General features: G+C 35.6%; 1 protein-coding gene across 1 annotated transcript in view; it reads left to right on the forward strand.

Annotated features, from left to right (window-relative positions):
* The first annotated feature begins 1,287 nt into the window (after nt 1-1,287).
* Nucleotides 1,288-16,288, forward strand: part of si:dkey-162h11.3 (mucin-2) — a 71,685-nt gene continuing 56,684 nt past the window's right edge. The window contains exons 1-12 of the mRNA XM_067400366.1: nt 1,288-1,685; nt 3,116-3,180; nt 5,811-5,926; nt 6,119-6,537; nt 6,769-6,833; nt 7,000-7,187; nt 7,644-7,837; nt 8,141-8,205; nt 8,400-8,581; nt 8,706-8,818; nt 8,904-8,968; nt 9,065-9,243. Of these exons, the coding sequence (XP_067256467.1) occupies nt 5,833-5,926; nt 6,119-6,537; nt 6,769-6,833; nt 7,000-7,187; nt 7,644-7,837; nt 8,141-8,205; nt 8,400-8,581; nt 8,706-8,818; nt 8,904-8,968; nt 9,065-9,243 (1,564 nt within the window). The 5' untranslated portion in view covers nt 1,288-1,685; nt 3,116-3,180; nt 5,811-5,832. The remainder of the gene's footprint in view (nt 1,686-3,115; nt 3,181-5,810; nt 5,927-6,118; nt 6,538-6,768; nt 6,834-6,999; nt 7,188-7,643; nt 7,838-8,140; nt 8,206-8,399; nt 8,582-8,705; nt 8,819-8,903; nt 8,969-9,064; nt 9,244-16,288) is intronic.

Raw genomic sequence — 16,288 nt, forward strand, 5'->3', positions numbered from 1 at the left:
AGGCAACTGAAACATCAACAGACACCACAACCCCTGAAACTGCGACAACAACTGAAACATCAACAGACACCACAACCCCTGAAAGCACAACAACTAAAACATCAACAGACACCACAACCACTGAAACCGCGACAACTGAAACATCAACAGACACCACAACCCCTGAAACCGAGGCAACAACTGAAACATCAACAGACACCACAACCCCTCAAACCGTGACAACAACTGAAACATCAACAGACACCACAACCCCTGAAACCGAGGCAACAACTGAAACATCAACAGACACCACAACCCCTCAAACCGTGACAAAAACTGAAACATCAACTGACACCACAACCCCTCAAACCGTGACAACAACTGAAACATCAGCAGACACCACAACCCCTGAAACCACAACTGAAACATCAACAGACACCACAACCCCTGAAACCACAACAACTGAAACATCAGACACCACAACCCCTGAAACCACAACAACTGAAACATCAACAGACACCACAACCCCTGAAACCGCAACAACTCAAACATCAACAGACACCACAACCCCTGAAACCACAACAACTGAAACATCAACAGACACCACAACCCCTGAAACCACAACAACTGAAACATCAACAGACACCACAACCCCTGAAAGCACAACAACTGAAACATCAACAGACACCACAACCACTGAAACCGCGACAACTGAAACATCAACAGACACCACAACCCCTGAAACCGAGGCAACAACTGAAACATCAACAGACACCACAACCCCTCAAACCGTGACAACAACTGAAACATCAACAGACACCACAACCCCTGAAACCGAGGCAACAACTGAAACATCAACAGACACCACAACCCCTGAAAGCACAACAACTAAAACATCAACAAACACCACAACCACTGAAACCGCGACAACAACTGAAACATCAACAGACACCACAACCCCTGAAACCGAGGCAACAACTGAAACATCAACAGACACCACAACCCCTGAAAGCACAACAACTAAAACATCAACAGACACCACAACCACTGAAACCGCGACAACAACTGAAACATCAACAGACACCACAACCCCTGAAACCGAGGCAACAACTGAAACATCAACAGACACCACAACCCCTCAAACCGTGACAACAACTGAAACATCAACAGACACCACAACCCCTGAAACCACAACAACTGAAACATCAACAGACACCACAACCTCTGAAACCACAACAACTGAAACATCAACAGACACCACAACCCCTGAAACCACAACAACTGAAACATCAACAGACACCACAACCCCTGAAAGCACAACAACTGAAACATCAACAGACACCACAACCCCTGAAACCGTGACAACAACTGAAACATCAACAGACACCACAACCCCTCAAACCGTGACAACAACTGAAACATCAACAGACACCACAACCCCTGAAACTGCGGCAATAACTGAAACATCAACAGACACCACAACCCCTGAAACCACAACTGAAACATCAACAGACACCACACCCACTGAAACCGTGGCAACAACCCAAACATCAACCGCAGACATTCCATCTACTGAAACTACAACAGCAACTCCTTTACCAGCTACAGCTCGTGTTAGCTTTTCCATCAATGAAAATTTTGATTCACAACTGTTAAATACATCTTCTGATGCATTTATTAACAGAAAGAATCTAGTTGAAGAAGAGGTATGTAGTGTAACATATTTTAATGCATATGCAATTTGCTGAGCGAGATAAATAGTAACAAATAATTTGCATGTGAATGTATTAAGTATTTTATTCTGCAACCTAATGTAAATATCAGTGCAAACTATTTGCACCCCACATAGACATAGTTATTTTTACACCAGTGCAATTAGTGTACCATTTCATTTGTGCACTGGTGTAAATATCACTACACATTTTTTTTTTTTTTTGTAATAATAATAATAATAATAATAAGTCTATATTTTAATTTCACAGTGTGTCATGCAGGTTAGTATGGAGTTAGAAATATGAAAATACAATCTGAATTTGAATTGTGTAAATTTGAATGATAGACAAGTATCATTCAACAGTATTGAATAATAAGTGCCATTTTATATAGTTTTGAATTTTAATTTTTTAAAACTTGAATTCTGGACATTTGATATTTAACAATATTGAAATTATGACATTTTCTGGGGGTCTCTGTTATGCCTATTTGTTTTAGTATAAAACATATTTAGTATGAAGGTGATTAGCATCTGTAAAAGTCACACATAACAATTACTATATTTATGCTTCTTTCTGTTATTGGAATCAAATCCAAGTTAGATGTTAGGCTATTTCAAACACTCGCTGATGTTTTGAGCTCAAGAATGTCAAAAATGATCATTCAGATATGTGTAACATAGCAGGCACAATTACATGATATGATTTATTTCCTCTCAATATAATATTGTAGGCTTGTTAAAATAAATTAAATCAAACAAGTATCTGTGACCTATTGAAAGACTCACTTAATGACACTTGTCTATAATTCAGATTTACACAATTAAAATTCATATTGTCATATTTGTAGCTCCATAGCATAGCTGGTAGTTTGCGGTGGTTAATTTTTTCCAAGAAATTCATCAAAAGCCCAAGGTGTAGGCAGTAACAGGTGAAGTCTCTTTAGCTATCTATCAATCTGGGGTGCGTTTCCCAAAGCGAACTATGGTCGACTAACAATTCTTTGGGGAAACGCACCCCAAGCTGAGGGCTGAATCAGTCCATCCTAAGTAAAGCTCATTGTGGAAGACTGAAGTTATGTAGACACTGATAATTTAAATCCCCTCATTGGTCACTCAGCCTAGGAAAAAAAAAAGTCTACACCAAATGGTTTAAAAGTTATGATCTCAAAAATAAGTGAATAAATAACAACAACAACAACAACAGAAACTATAGGTAAAAATAGGTGCAAATATTAAAAAAACAAAAACATGTAAATACTTTTGTAATGAATGATGTACAAAGAAAGTTTAAGTACACAGTGGAGCAAGATTTAAGGCCTGTTACAGTAAATGCTACTATGCACTGAAATTTGGAAACAGTAACTGCATATCATGTAACAACAAATTAATAACATCCTGATATTGTGAAACTGTTTTCCACAGTTCCGGCAAATCTTTGAAAAGGAATTCAAGGATACCTTCATTGCAGTGACAGTTATTTCATTCAGGTGTGTATTTCTTTATTTTACTTATAGTAAGAACATATTTCATTTTTCAAATTTGTTTTTTCTTTTTTTTTTCCTTCCTATTTTTATTTATTTATTTATTTATTTATTTTTAGAAAAACTCTAATATATTTATTTAAAACAGTTAGGTAAGGTTGAAAGTAAGGTTAATAATATAACTTAGATTAAACATTTTTCAAATGTACTCAAATTAGGGTGATGCAAAATGATTACACCCCACAACTAAAAATAACTACATCTAGTACTTTGTATGGCCTCCATGATTTTTAATGTCAGCAGCAAGTTGGCGACATTTTGCAACATCTATCTTTTCCCATTCTTCAAGAATGACCAGCCAGTTTGGCTTTCTACTTCTTTAGATAAATGCAGTGTACTTGTATGCTGATTTTCTTAAACCCTTCTCATTAGAAGACGCTCCTGTCGAGGTGTTAACTTCCGTGGGTGACCTGGACATCTCTATGAGATGGTTGCAGTTCCATCTTTTTTAAATTGTTGAACCACTTTGCTTATCAGTCAGAATACTGTAGTAAAAGTTTTGCTGATCTTCTTGTAGCCTTCTCCTTTCTGGTGTACACCCCTCACATTTTTGTAAATATTTGATTATATCTTTTCAAGCGACAAAACTGAAGAAATGACTCTTTAAAAAAGTTAAAGTAGTGAGTGTACAGCTTGTATAACAATGTAAATTTGCTGTCCCCTTAAAATAATTCAACACAGCCATTAATGTCTAAACTGCTGGCCACAAAAGTGAGTACAATGCTAAGTAAAAATGTCCAAATTGGGCCCAATTAGCCATTTTATTTCCCCGTTGTCATGTGACTCTTTAGTGTTACAAGGTCTCAGGTGTGAATGGGGAGCAGGTGAGTTAAATTTGGTGTTATCGCTCTCGCTCTTTCATACTGGTCACTGGAAGTTCAACAAGGCACCTCATGGTTGCTCTACATAAAGATGGCATAGGCTATAAGAAGATTGCCAAGACCCTGAAACTGAGCTGCAGAATGGAGGCCAAAACCATACAGCGATTTAACATGACAGGTTCCTCGCCATGGTCAACCAAATGTGAGTGCACATACTCAGCGTCATAACCAGAGGTTGTGTTTGGAAAATAGATGTATGAGTGCTGCCAGCATTGCTGCAGAGGTTGAAGGGGTAGGGGATCAGCCTGTCAGTGCTCAGACCCTATGCTGCACACTGCATCAAATTGGTCTGCATGGCTGTCGTCCCAGACGGAAGCCTCTTCTAAAGATGATACACAAAAAAAGCATGCAAACAGTTTGCTGAAGAAAAGCAGACTAAGGACATGGATTACTCTGAACCATGTCCTGTGGTCTGATGAGACCAAGATAAACTAATTTGGTTCAGATGGTGTCAAGCATGTGTGGCGGCAACCAGGTGAGGAGTACAAAGACAAGTGTGTCTTGCCTAGAGTCAAGCATGGTGGTGGGAGTGTCATGTTCTGGGGCTGCATGAGTGCAGCCAGCACTGGGGAGCTACAGTTCATTGAGGGAACCATGAATAAGCAGATCATGATCCCTTCCCTTCGAAGACTGGGCCACAGGGGAGTGTTCCAACATGATAACGGCCCCAAACACACCTCGAAGACGAGTGCTGCCTTGCTAAAGATGCTGAGGGTACATAAACCCTATTGAGCATCTGTGGGGCATCCTCAAATGGAAGGCGGAGGAGCGCAGGGCCTTTAACATCCACCAGCTCCGTGAAGCCATCATTGGAGGAGTGGAAGAGGACTCCATTGGCAACCTGTGAAGCTCTGATGAACTTGAGGGCCCAAGAGGGTTAAGGCAGTGCTGGGAAATAATGGTGGCCACACAAAATATTGACACTTTGGGCCCATTTTTTTGGGGATATTTTCATTTAAGGGTGTACTCATTTGTGGCCAGCGGTTTAGACATTAATGGCTGTGTTGAGTTATTTTGAGGGGACAGCAATTTTACACTGTTATACAAGCGTACAAAGTGTCATTTCTTCACTGTTGTCACATGAAAATATATAATAAAATATTTACAAAAATGTGAGGGGTGTACTCACTTCTGTGAGATACTGTACCTACAAACTTCCTTAAAATCTGTGTACATCTAGGAAATAGCTGTTTTGAAGGCAAAGTGTGGTCACACTAAACACTGTACAGTACAGTAGTTTGCTGGTAGGTTGTTTTCAGATCTTGGAAAGGCTTTAACACTTCTATGACTGTCGGCTTTGACTTCCTGTAATCCCAGACAGATTCAATGATGCTGAGATGAGATCTCTATGTGAACTGTACCATCTATTGTTGGGCTCCTTATTTATTGAAAAACATGTCAAGATAATTCCAAAACTTGCAAAAAGCATATGTAAATATACTGGTATACTGAGGCAAAATATATCAGAAACTGTCAAATGTTTTTGTGAATCATCTATATTTTGTTAATAACAGGATCAAACAGACTTGTATAATACCACAACTACAGAAAACAAAAATAGTTGCATAAATTAACTCTTCACCAAAAACATTATAAGATGGTCTGTACTAAATCTTACTCATTAAAAAAACAACAACAACAAAACAACAACAACAAAAATTACAATGACTCCTTCTCTTCCCTTCCCTTCTGTAGTCCTGGATCAATCATCACTGCTATGGAGGCAACATTTAAAAACGTACTCAGTGATGTGAGGATAACAGATATTATTACAAACAGTAACACCACTTTTAAGATCACCAGTGTAAACGGTAAGTCAAAGCAATATCTTCAATGCAATGTCATTCAGAACTATTTATTATTCTTTATTGTTATCAAAATTTTGTTGTTTATAGATTTTCTTGTATACATTATTTTTATCATCTTGTTGGAAATTAATAGTTTTTTTTCCAAATGTTATTTTTGTTTAACTATAATCTACAAATTATCTAATAACACAACAGTAACAGTCACAACCAGTCCTACTTCAACCACCATAACCAGTCCTACTACAACCACAACCAGTCCTACTACAACTACAACCACAACCAGTCCTACTACAACTACAACCACAACCAGCCCTACTACAACTACAACCACAACCAGCCCTACTACAACTACAACCACAACCAGCCCTACTACAACTACAACCACAACCAGTCCAACTACAACTACAACCACAACCAGTCCAACCACAACAACAGCCAAACCAACCACCACACAAACAACAACAACAATAACGCCCACCACCACATCCACACAACCACCAAATCCTCAGCCAACAGTAGCCTTACAGGTTGTCATTAAAGTGGAATTTGTTCCATCGCTTCAGAATTCAACAAGTCCAGAATTTATTACCCTAGCCACAAAGATAGAGGCTGAGGTAAGTTTTACACTGCAGAACAGCCACATTCTTCAAAATCTTCTTTAGGGTCAAGAGAACTGAAGAGCAATACCATATGTTTTAGTTTTTTAAATAACAGTAAAATTCAAAAGCAAAAATCTAAACTTAATTTAATACAAATAATGTAAAATTATTTTATTAGCACTAAAAAAAGATTACATCCATGAAATATTTAGAAACATTCCTAAAACTGACTCACTGTTTTCACAGTTTGATGTAGTCTACAAAACAAAGTATGGGGATCTTTTCATCAAGACCGTCGTGCTTGCATTCATGTAAGTTAATAGTTTGCTTTAGTACTTTCAATGTCAGACAGATTGTGTGACATTCTTAACATATTAAAGAATGTCATATAAACTTACATTTATGCATTTGACAGACACTCATATTCTCATATATCTGGAAGCAGTTATAAACCGTGCTGTTTTTGTTTTGTTTTAGAGCTGTTTCCCAAACCAGGGCAGATGTACAGGAAGATGTACAGGCAGATATTAAGTTAGTGTTTAATGAAACATCAAATGAAACCCTCCCCAGCAGCACTGCCATTGTGGAGACTCTGAAAGAAGCAGTTACAGCTCAAAACTCAACCTTCAACCTTACAGTTGATACCAACGCTATTACTGTTGTTAGTAAGTTCAAATCACAGATGATTTACAGTTACATGATTTGCCCAATTTCTAAGAAATTTACAATTAATTTTCTCAAAGGCTGATTTTATTGTGGTCAATATACGCTTTTACCTTTGAGCTTTTTGGTTTTATATGCCGTTTTATATGCATAGTAAAATAAAACCTGTAGCTGTAGTTTGCCTTTTTTGACAAATAATTTTGTCAGATAAATAAAAATTAATTATATGTATATTTTCCTCATACAGTATTTTGTTGGCTTAATCCAATTTGTAGGGTCATTAAAAACACTTTTGTCCACTACTGTATTCCCAATAAAAATAACTTTAAATCTTTGAAGGAATGCAGATTATGAGCTTTGACACTGAGAGAGAATGCTAATGTGTTAACATTCAAAACAGTTCAAACTTACAGTGTTACACTTGTAATCTGTCTACTTTATTTTTTTATCCAAACCAGCCACAACTACAGCCAAACCAACCACCACACAAACAACAACAACAACAACAACAACAACAATGCCCACCACCACAACCACACTACCAGCATATCCTCAGCCAACAGTAGCCTTACAGGTTGTCATTAAAGTGGAATTTGTTTTAGACCAACAAAGTCCAGAATTTATTACCCTAGCCACAAAGATAGAGGCTGAGGTAAGTTTTACACTGCAGTACATCCACATTCTTCAAAATCTTCTTTAGGGTCAAGAGAACTGAAGAATAATACATACATATTGTAGGATATGATGGATTTTAAAATGTTTTTGTTTTTATTTTCAATGCTTATATGTTTTAGTTTTTTTAAATAACAGTAAAATTCAAAAGCAAAAATCTAAACTTAATTTAATACAAAGAATGTAAAATTATTTTTATTAGCACTAAAAAAGATCTACATCCATGAAATGTAATAGTTTCATAGAATATTTAGAACATTCCTAAAACTGACTGTTTTCACAGTTTGATGCAGTCTACAAAACAAAGTATGGGGATCTTTTCATCAAGACCATCGTGCTTGCATTCATGTAAGATAATGGTTTGCTTCAGTACTTAATTTACACTCTTTATCTTGCTTTCAATGTCAGACAGATTGTGTGACATTCTTAACATATTAAAGAATGTCATATAAACAACTTACATTTATGCATTTGACAGACATTCATATTCTCATATATCTGGAAGCAGTTATAAACCGTGCTGTTTTTGTTTTGTTTTAAAGATCGGTTTCCAAAACCCGGGCAGAACAAAGGGTACAGGCAGATATTAAGTTAGTGTTTAATGAAAAGTCAACTGAAACCATCCCCAGCAGCACTTCCATTGTGGAGACTCTGAAAGAAGCAGTTACAGCTCTAAAGTCAACCTCCAACCTTACAGTTGATACCAAAACTATTATTGTCATTAGTAAGTTCAAATCACAGATGATTTACAGTTATCTGATATGCCCAGTTTCTATAAAAAAATAACTATGTTAGTTTGCCTAGAAAACAGCAGTTTGTGATATTTTTTTTAAATCATTTTTTTGTAGAATCACCACAGACAAGTCCAGTGACAATCTTGACTGATGGAACCTTTGTGACTGCTCTTTCAAATAAAAGTTCACTTGAATTTCAGAACAGGGCAACAATGATAAAAACAGGGGTAGGTGTAATGTGTCTTCTTTTTGGTTATTTTAGGAAACATGCTTTTGCCAATTTAGTCTAAACAGCTCTCTCTTTTTTTGCAGCTTGAACTCTTTTTCTCTGCTGATTACCCTGGATCATTCAGTAGCTTAACCATAACAAACTTCAGGTATGTATATACTGGCGTGTTCTTGAATATAACTTATAATTTATCATTATACTCAGTTTTAATGAATGAATTTCGATTCACATTCCCTCTCTCCAGTGATGCAGGTGTAAGAACAAAGAGTAACCCCATGATCCGAAACTCCATAGATCTTACATTTACAGCAGAGGCCATTCTACCCAATAGCAACCAGATAGTGAACACTATAGTTCGAGCAGCCAAGAACAACTCGTTACCCTTCCAGATCTTCACGTCTGAAATTGTGATAAATGGAACAGGTATGTGATGCAATTTAATCTTTTACTCAGATGAGTATTTTTACTTTAATTACTGCACTGTAATAATTTTTTTAATTCTGTAGGATAGAGTACAGTTGTGTTTTTTTATGCAATATTGCGCAAAATAGTGTTCACTCCTGCAAGTTCTGCGCTATCAATGCAGGAATTTATTCATTAAAGCGTAGGTTTAATGATCTTATCTTACCTTTAATGAAATTATCTACAGATGAATAAATCAAAATAAATCACTTGAAATCTCAATTTTAATTCGAAATGGCACTTTTTTTGTTTAAACTAAAAACAACTCAAACTGCCAGGTGCTATTACATACAATTTACTGTCCAAATTTAAGTACACTTTAAGGTGTTCATTAATAGCAAATTCCTCATTTTCACAAACAAATTTCAGGCTCTGATTCGAAAAGTATATTTGTGTTTTGAAAGTATATTTCATACTTGTGCTTGGAATCAGTTGTTTTATTTGTGATAATGCAATGAAATATGCCAAATTGTGTGGATGTAATTTTTGGCCAGGCTGTCATACAAAGAAATTATGAACACATGCAAAAACAAAAGAAATCCAGCAAAATATTAATAACTGATTTTATTGTGGTCAATGTATGCTTTTACCTGTCAGATTTTTGGTTTTATATATGCATTTTTAGCATAGTAAAATAAAACCTGTAGCTGTAGTTTGCCTTCTTTTTGTCAGATAAATACCTTAACTATATGTATATTTTCCTCTTATTTTGATGGCTTAATCCAACTTGTAAGGTTCAATAAAAACATATCCTATTCGGTCAACACTTTTGGCCACTACTGTATTCCCAATAAAAAGGACTTTAAATCTTTAAAGGAATGCAGACACTGAGAGAGAATGCTTATGTGTTAAGGCCTGTCTAACACTGCAAGCGTAAGCAGCGCGTGAGCAGCGCATATTTTTTTCGGCGCCCGTGTTAACCAACGGATGAATTCACACAGGCAGCAGGAGCAGCGCATAAGCGTCAAGCAGGAGCTCACGCTTGCAGTGTGAAACAGGCGTTAATGTTCAAAGCAGTTCAAACCTGCACTGTTACAACCCTCCTCTGTCTACTAGATGAGCTTTAGGCAAAATTCTGAACGGTAACTGAATGATAAATTCTGTCTGTTCTGTTTTCTTTGTAACACAGCAGTTTCATCAGCGGAAGTCAGCAGCAAGATCAGTGTGTTGACCGCTTTATTCCTGGTTACTCTGTCACTTCTGGTTCCGGGGTTTGATTGACCATAACTACACATCCCAACATTACTGATTCAGACAGGTCTGAATGTCTCCTTGCAGTTCTGCTCAAGTGAAGGACTCATACATAAAGCTACCAATACTACTTAATGAGTTGTAATGAATGTACTATTTTACATAACCCTATTCTGAAAACTTCAAACTTAAGCTATAATGTATTCCATTTCAGTTATGGATCTGTATGTTCCTACATGTTTCTATAGATTTAGGTCAGAACCCAGCATTGTGCACATTTATAAACATGTAAATTCACTACACTGGTTTGTAAACTCTAAAGTTTGCTGAAATGCACATTATCTCTGGAATCATAAACTGGATAACACAAGTTCCACAACTACCTGCGATTATTTTTTAAGCAACATTTTTTCCTTTTTTTTTTTTTTTTTTTTTTTGGGTGATGTGATTAGTCAAATCTTTAATGGACACTTCATTATATTCTCAGTTTTATGAATTGATTACCATAAAATCAGCCATCCTCCAATCAAAACTATATACTCAATTTAGATTAAAATACTCTACATATTAAAATAGGAGGACAGAAATACTGATTAATTAAAAAAAATATATACATCTCTCTCTCTCTCTCTCTCTCACACAGATATATATCTCTCTATATATCTGTGTGTGAAACCCAGAAACATCATTATATATATATATATATATATATATATATGTTTCTGGGTTTCACACGCAGACATTCATCTCATGTACACATACTTGCAGCTCTTGCAACATAACCACTCTTCTGAAAGCGAACATAAGCCATGTAATAAAAAATCTGGGTCTCTTTTATGTTGGCTGACTTTGAAGAGTGTGGAAATGAGCTTTGATGAGCAAAAGGATGAAGTATTTCAATGATAATGAAACTTGTAAAACAACTTGGAAGAATGAGAAATATTTACAGGATGTGACATCAGAAACATCTGGTGGAAAAAAGTACAGATAAGATGGTCTGATAATATTACATAAAGACCTGTACAAAACAATACTTTGCCGCAGTTGGTTTTCCTCATCTTCTAAGCATCATTCTTAGTTTGTTAGCTGCATAATATTTAACAGGCATGGTTAATGCAAAATTATCTGTGTCATACCAGTATTTTCTAAATTATTTAACTAAAATGTCTATCCAATATTTCTGATGTTAATGTAATGCAAACTTTTCTGTGAATTCATGAGAAATGTATTTTTCACGCTGGATGTGGTAATTATTTTTCTATAACAGTTATGTGTGTAGTAATATTTATCACTTTTCTTAGGACATGCTATGATTTTAATGGTGATAATAATAATAATAAGAATAAAGATTATTCTAATTTTAAGTCATTGTATTATTTTTTTCTCTTCCTTTCTCTCAGCATTCAAATTTTCATATCAGCTGAGTTTAATTTTTAGATTTAATCTGTCTTCCTACAGCCTCCTGTCCAGTTTTAGCAGCTTCATATGTGATTCATTGGCTTTTTTTTTTTAAAGCATATGATAATTAAATGATTACAAAATAATTTTGCCACCTGATGTCACCTGTTAGAGTTTTGGTTGTCGCCTTTGGCTTGCTTAGTTGGGGACACTTGACATTTGACTTGACATTTGATATTCAACAGTGCTTTGTTCTGCCTGCATTGACACTATTTTATAACAGATGCTGTGCAGCCAAAATTATATACCAGTTATCAATGTAAAGCTGCTTTGACACAATCTGCATTGTAAAAAGTGCTATATAAATAAAGGTGACTTGACTTGACACTCTTCTTCAACGATTGCACTATATAAAGCACTATATAAATAAAGGTGACTTGACAAAACATTATTAATTGATAGTCCACATTGGAAATTACATAATTTACTTACCCTCATTTAGACTTAGCCGATATTCGGTAATGCAATAAAGAATATGCACAATATTGTAATCGTCGGCACTTCAGAATACCGTAAATAATAATTTATTACCAATTTTTTTTTTTTTATAAGGCGATTAAGAATACTTTACCCATCAGTCGTATAAAATGCACAACACCGCTGTATTCTGCGTCAAAAGGACACGTGCTCAGATGTAAACAATCCCAACGTGCACGAGAAGCACATGGCGGAACCAGTGAAGGAGACGAGCTGAATGAAAGTGCGCGTTCACTCTCTGACAGCAGAGGGCGCTGATGGAACAGCAGCGTGCAGCGGTTACCACGGAAACCGTGCAAACAAAGTAACTGCTCTAGTGAAGTTTTTAAAATGCTTCAAACAGCCATTATTTTTTTTTGTAATCTCAGTGTTGTTCATCACAGCACCAAATACTGAATACTTAAAAAAGACTTAAAAGGATATTTATTTTCAAACCTAAACATTTTTTATATTTTAATCTGGACTACAACATGCCCTAATGATTAGAAATGTTCTGATTATTTGTTATTGTTCAGTAAAACTTTGAAAACATACAGCTTCATTAGTTAACATGTTAATTCATTATCACTAAACTGACAATGAAAAATACTTATAAAGTATTAATTATTATTAATTAATGTTAATTTCTTAGTTACTATTTAATAACATTACTAAAATCAAAATAACTTATTTAATGGACCTGACATAAAACTAACAATGATCAGTTGTGTTTCTAAACTAACATTAACAAAAAACAACACTTTCTGTAACAAATGTAGCTATTGCTCAATCTTAGTTGATGCAGTAAATAGAGTAAAGTGTTATGTGTTGTTCTTTATAGCCTAATTCTTTTGCATTTTAATTTGTTTGAAAATTTCAGTCAGAGTTGTTTTTGTTTTATTACAAAAATAGTTCTTAAACCTGTTAAACTATGACAAAAATGATTTTGCAACTTATTTTAATATCGTGATAATACCGTATACTGTGATAAAAGCTTCATCAATTAATCGCAACATGAAAATTTGATACCATCACATGCCTACCCTCATTGCATTCTAAAGCTGTATGAGTGTGAAAAGATATTACACAAAAATAAATTTTGTTTTCACATTCCATGCAATGCAAGTTATGGGAAACAACCCAATTATTGTTTCACATAAGAAAGAAAGAAAGAAAGACTGCAGCTTCCAATATATATTCTTGGCCACAAGTTATGTCTAGCCTAAGAAAATGGACATCTTCACCCTTTTATTCAAATATTATTAAAAACTTGTAAAATATTTTGTGAGCATATTTGTGCTCAGAGTCAATTGTTTTTGTTGTGATAACCAAATGAAATGCCACATTGCAAGGATGTAATTTTTGGCCAGGCTGTCATACAAAGAAATTATGAACACATGCAAAAACAAGAGAACCAACCAAATATTACAACCCCATTTCCAGAAAAGTTGGGACATTTCGCAATAAAATGCAATACAATCAAGAGTCTGTTATTTGTTCTCTTGAACTTTTGTTTAATTGTCAAAAGTATATAGAAAAGATTTTCAGAAAATAAATGGTTTCACTGACCAACTTAAAGGGCATATTGCAGGTTAGAGCTTCAGTGATTCAATGTGTAGAAAAATAATGTAGAAACTAGATTTTCTTTCAAATACACGTATAAATTCGCTACTTAGGCTTCTGGAGTTGTTTTTTTTTTGTGAAAAAATGTTACTTCCACGTCTGAAAAATGCTAAATTGGAAGTGACATAATGGGAGGGAGTGCAGTCAATATAAACAATAGAAAAACAATGGGTCGCAATGACAGTTCGGACACTGAGCAAATTGTAGATGTTTATTCATACTTGTATAACAGACCACAGCCATACAATTAGCCTACTATGTGGTCAAGACAGCAGGTAGAGACCGGTGTTAGCATATAGATATACACATTAGCAAATAATGCAACACTGCTCAGATCACAATAGTGTACAGATTATTATCATGTATCAGGCAACAGCAAAAATAGTAATTTTTCGTGGTTTTTTGAAGCTTTGATTGTGTTTATAGTGTGCAATATAACATGTGTTCATGTTTCGCGTGTAAAAAAACACAGTATTTTTCTCATAATTTACTTATCTGTATACCGCTGTTTCCACTGTCATAAAAACGGGCTGATGACTTACTTGTTCTATGAAGTCCCTCCTTCAGAAATACGTAACGAGTTCTGATTGTGCCAGCGGTTCCTGTGTTGTGATTCGACAGCAGCTCTTAGCATGTCTTGCCCGGAAAGGTCACGCCTCTTACCATAACGTGGAGATGCATGCGCTCAGTGTTATTGTAAACATGTCTTTAATTTTACCCTATCAATTTGAGCCAGAATCAGACCCGGTGATTGGACTGCGGGATGAAAATAACAGCAGTAGAGTATCATATACACTGTGTCAGAATGATGATTTATTACCCTAATTTATGGCTTAATTTATGACCCAAATTTCTGTGTGTTGTCAGTCAAGCTGGCTGGACAGTGGATGTCAAATATGTTTTATGAGGGTCAATGGTAGTTTTTTATGGCTGAATTTATGCCTGTTGTCCCCTGATTGGCAGGTCAAGAGTGTCAATGAGATATAGAGTGAGTTGGATTTATAGTTAGATATATGGGTAAATTTATGGTGGTTGTATCTCAGCCCCAGATTTGGCATTTTTATGACACTTTGGTGAATCCTGGGTTTCTGGCTCCTTTCAGTCTGTTGGGAACTGATGGTTGCCATGTGTTTCCTTTGATTGTGGGGTGGAAGTCACCCTAGCAAATTTCACACCTCAGTGTTAAAATCAGTGCTGTTTGGGGTCAATGGGGTATATGTTAATTGAGTCAGAAAATCTGAGTCAAGACATTAAGGATGTATTACCCCTACTACACACTGGCTATATTTATTTAAAATTACATGTCTGGGCATGTTCTTTTTTAGAACAACTGTGTGTGTGTGTGTGTGTGTGTGTGTGTGTGTGTGTGTGTGTGTGTGTGTGTTGGCACCATAGGATGATCAGTAATACCAAAACTATAGATTAATGTTAGTTCCTAAGACAAAGAATCAGAAATATTCATCAAGCCAAAGAGTCCTCATTAACCACACACCCCAGAATAGGTGTTGTTTGGGAGATGTTCTTTCTGGAGCATCTGTATCTGTGTTTCCAAACTCACCGATATGATCTATGTTAAAAAGACAAAAGAATGAAAAAACATTTATTTAACTCACAGTAAAGGTGATTCTGAGTCAACCCGGTGGGGGGATCCTCTGTGTTTGTGTTAATGGTTTTACGACATTGCTTAGATGTCTTCATCAAAACCTTTCTGGTGATTCACTGGGCTCTCACACAAAAATATCTTATGCTGATTTAGTCTACATAACATTATTTAATTCAATTCACATTTATTTGTATAGTGCTTTTCACAATATGCATTGTTTTAAAGCAGCTTTACAGGGAGTGCATGTCAACGTTTCAATAATCTGGTATCAGAGTGTGCAAGTTGTGCAATTTCAGAAATGTATATACAAATCACCCAGTTAGCTAACAATTTATTAATTTAAACAATGTATTAAATTATGGAAGAAACAATGTGCTTACTGAAGTTATGAACATATTTTAACAAATGATTAGGATATATAGAAAAATTTAGCACTGGTGCATGTTGATCCAGAGTTTGGGGTCCTTGCAGGGGGTTGGGGTCATATCTCCACAGGAGTTGAGGCATCTGAAGTCTTCTTCAGATCTGAATGTGTCTTTACTTTTGATACATTTGAAAAGTTTTAGTTTTAATAGTTAGTGTGTGTGTGTGTGTGTGTGTGTGTGTGTGCGTGTGTGTGTATGTGTGTTGCAAAAGAACAAATACATACAAATACAGTAAAATAAGACACAATTT

This window comes from Chanodichthys erythropterus, chromosome 11 (assembly GCF_024489055.1).
Source record: "Chanodichthys erythropterus isolate Z2021 chromosome 11, ASM2448905v1, whole genome shotgun sequence".
NCBI lineage: Eukaryota > Metazoa > Chordata > Actinopteri > Cypriniformes > Xenocyprididae > Chanodichthys > Chanodichthys erythropterus.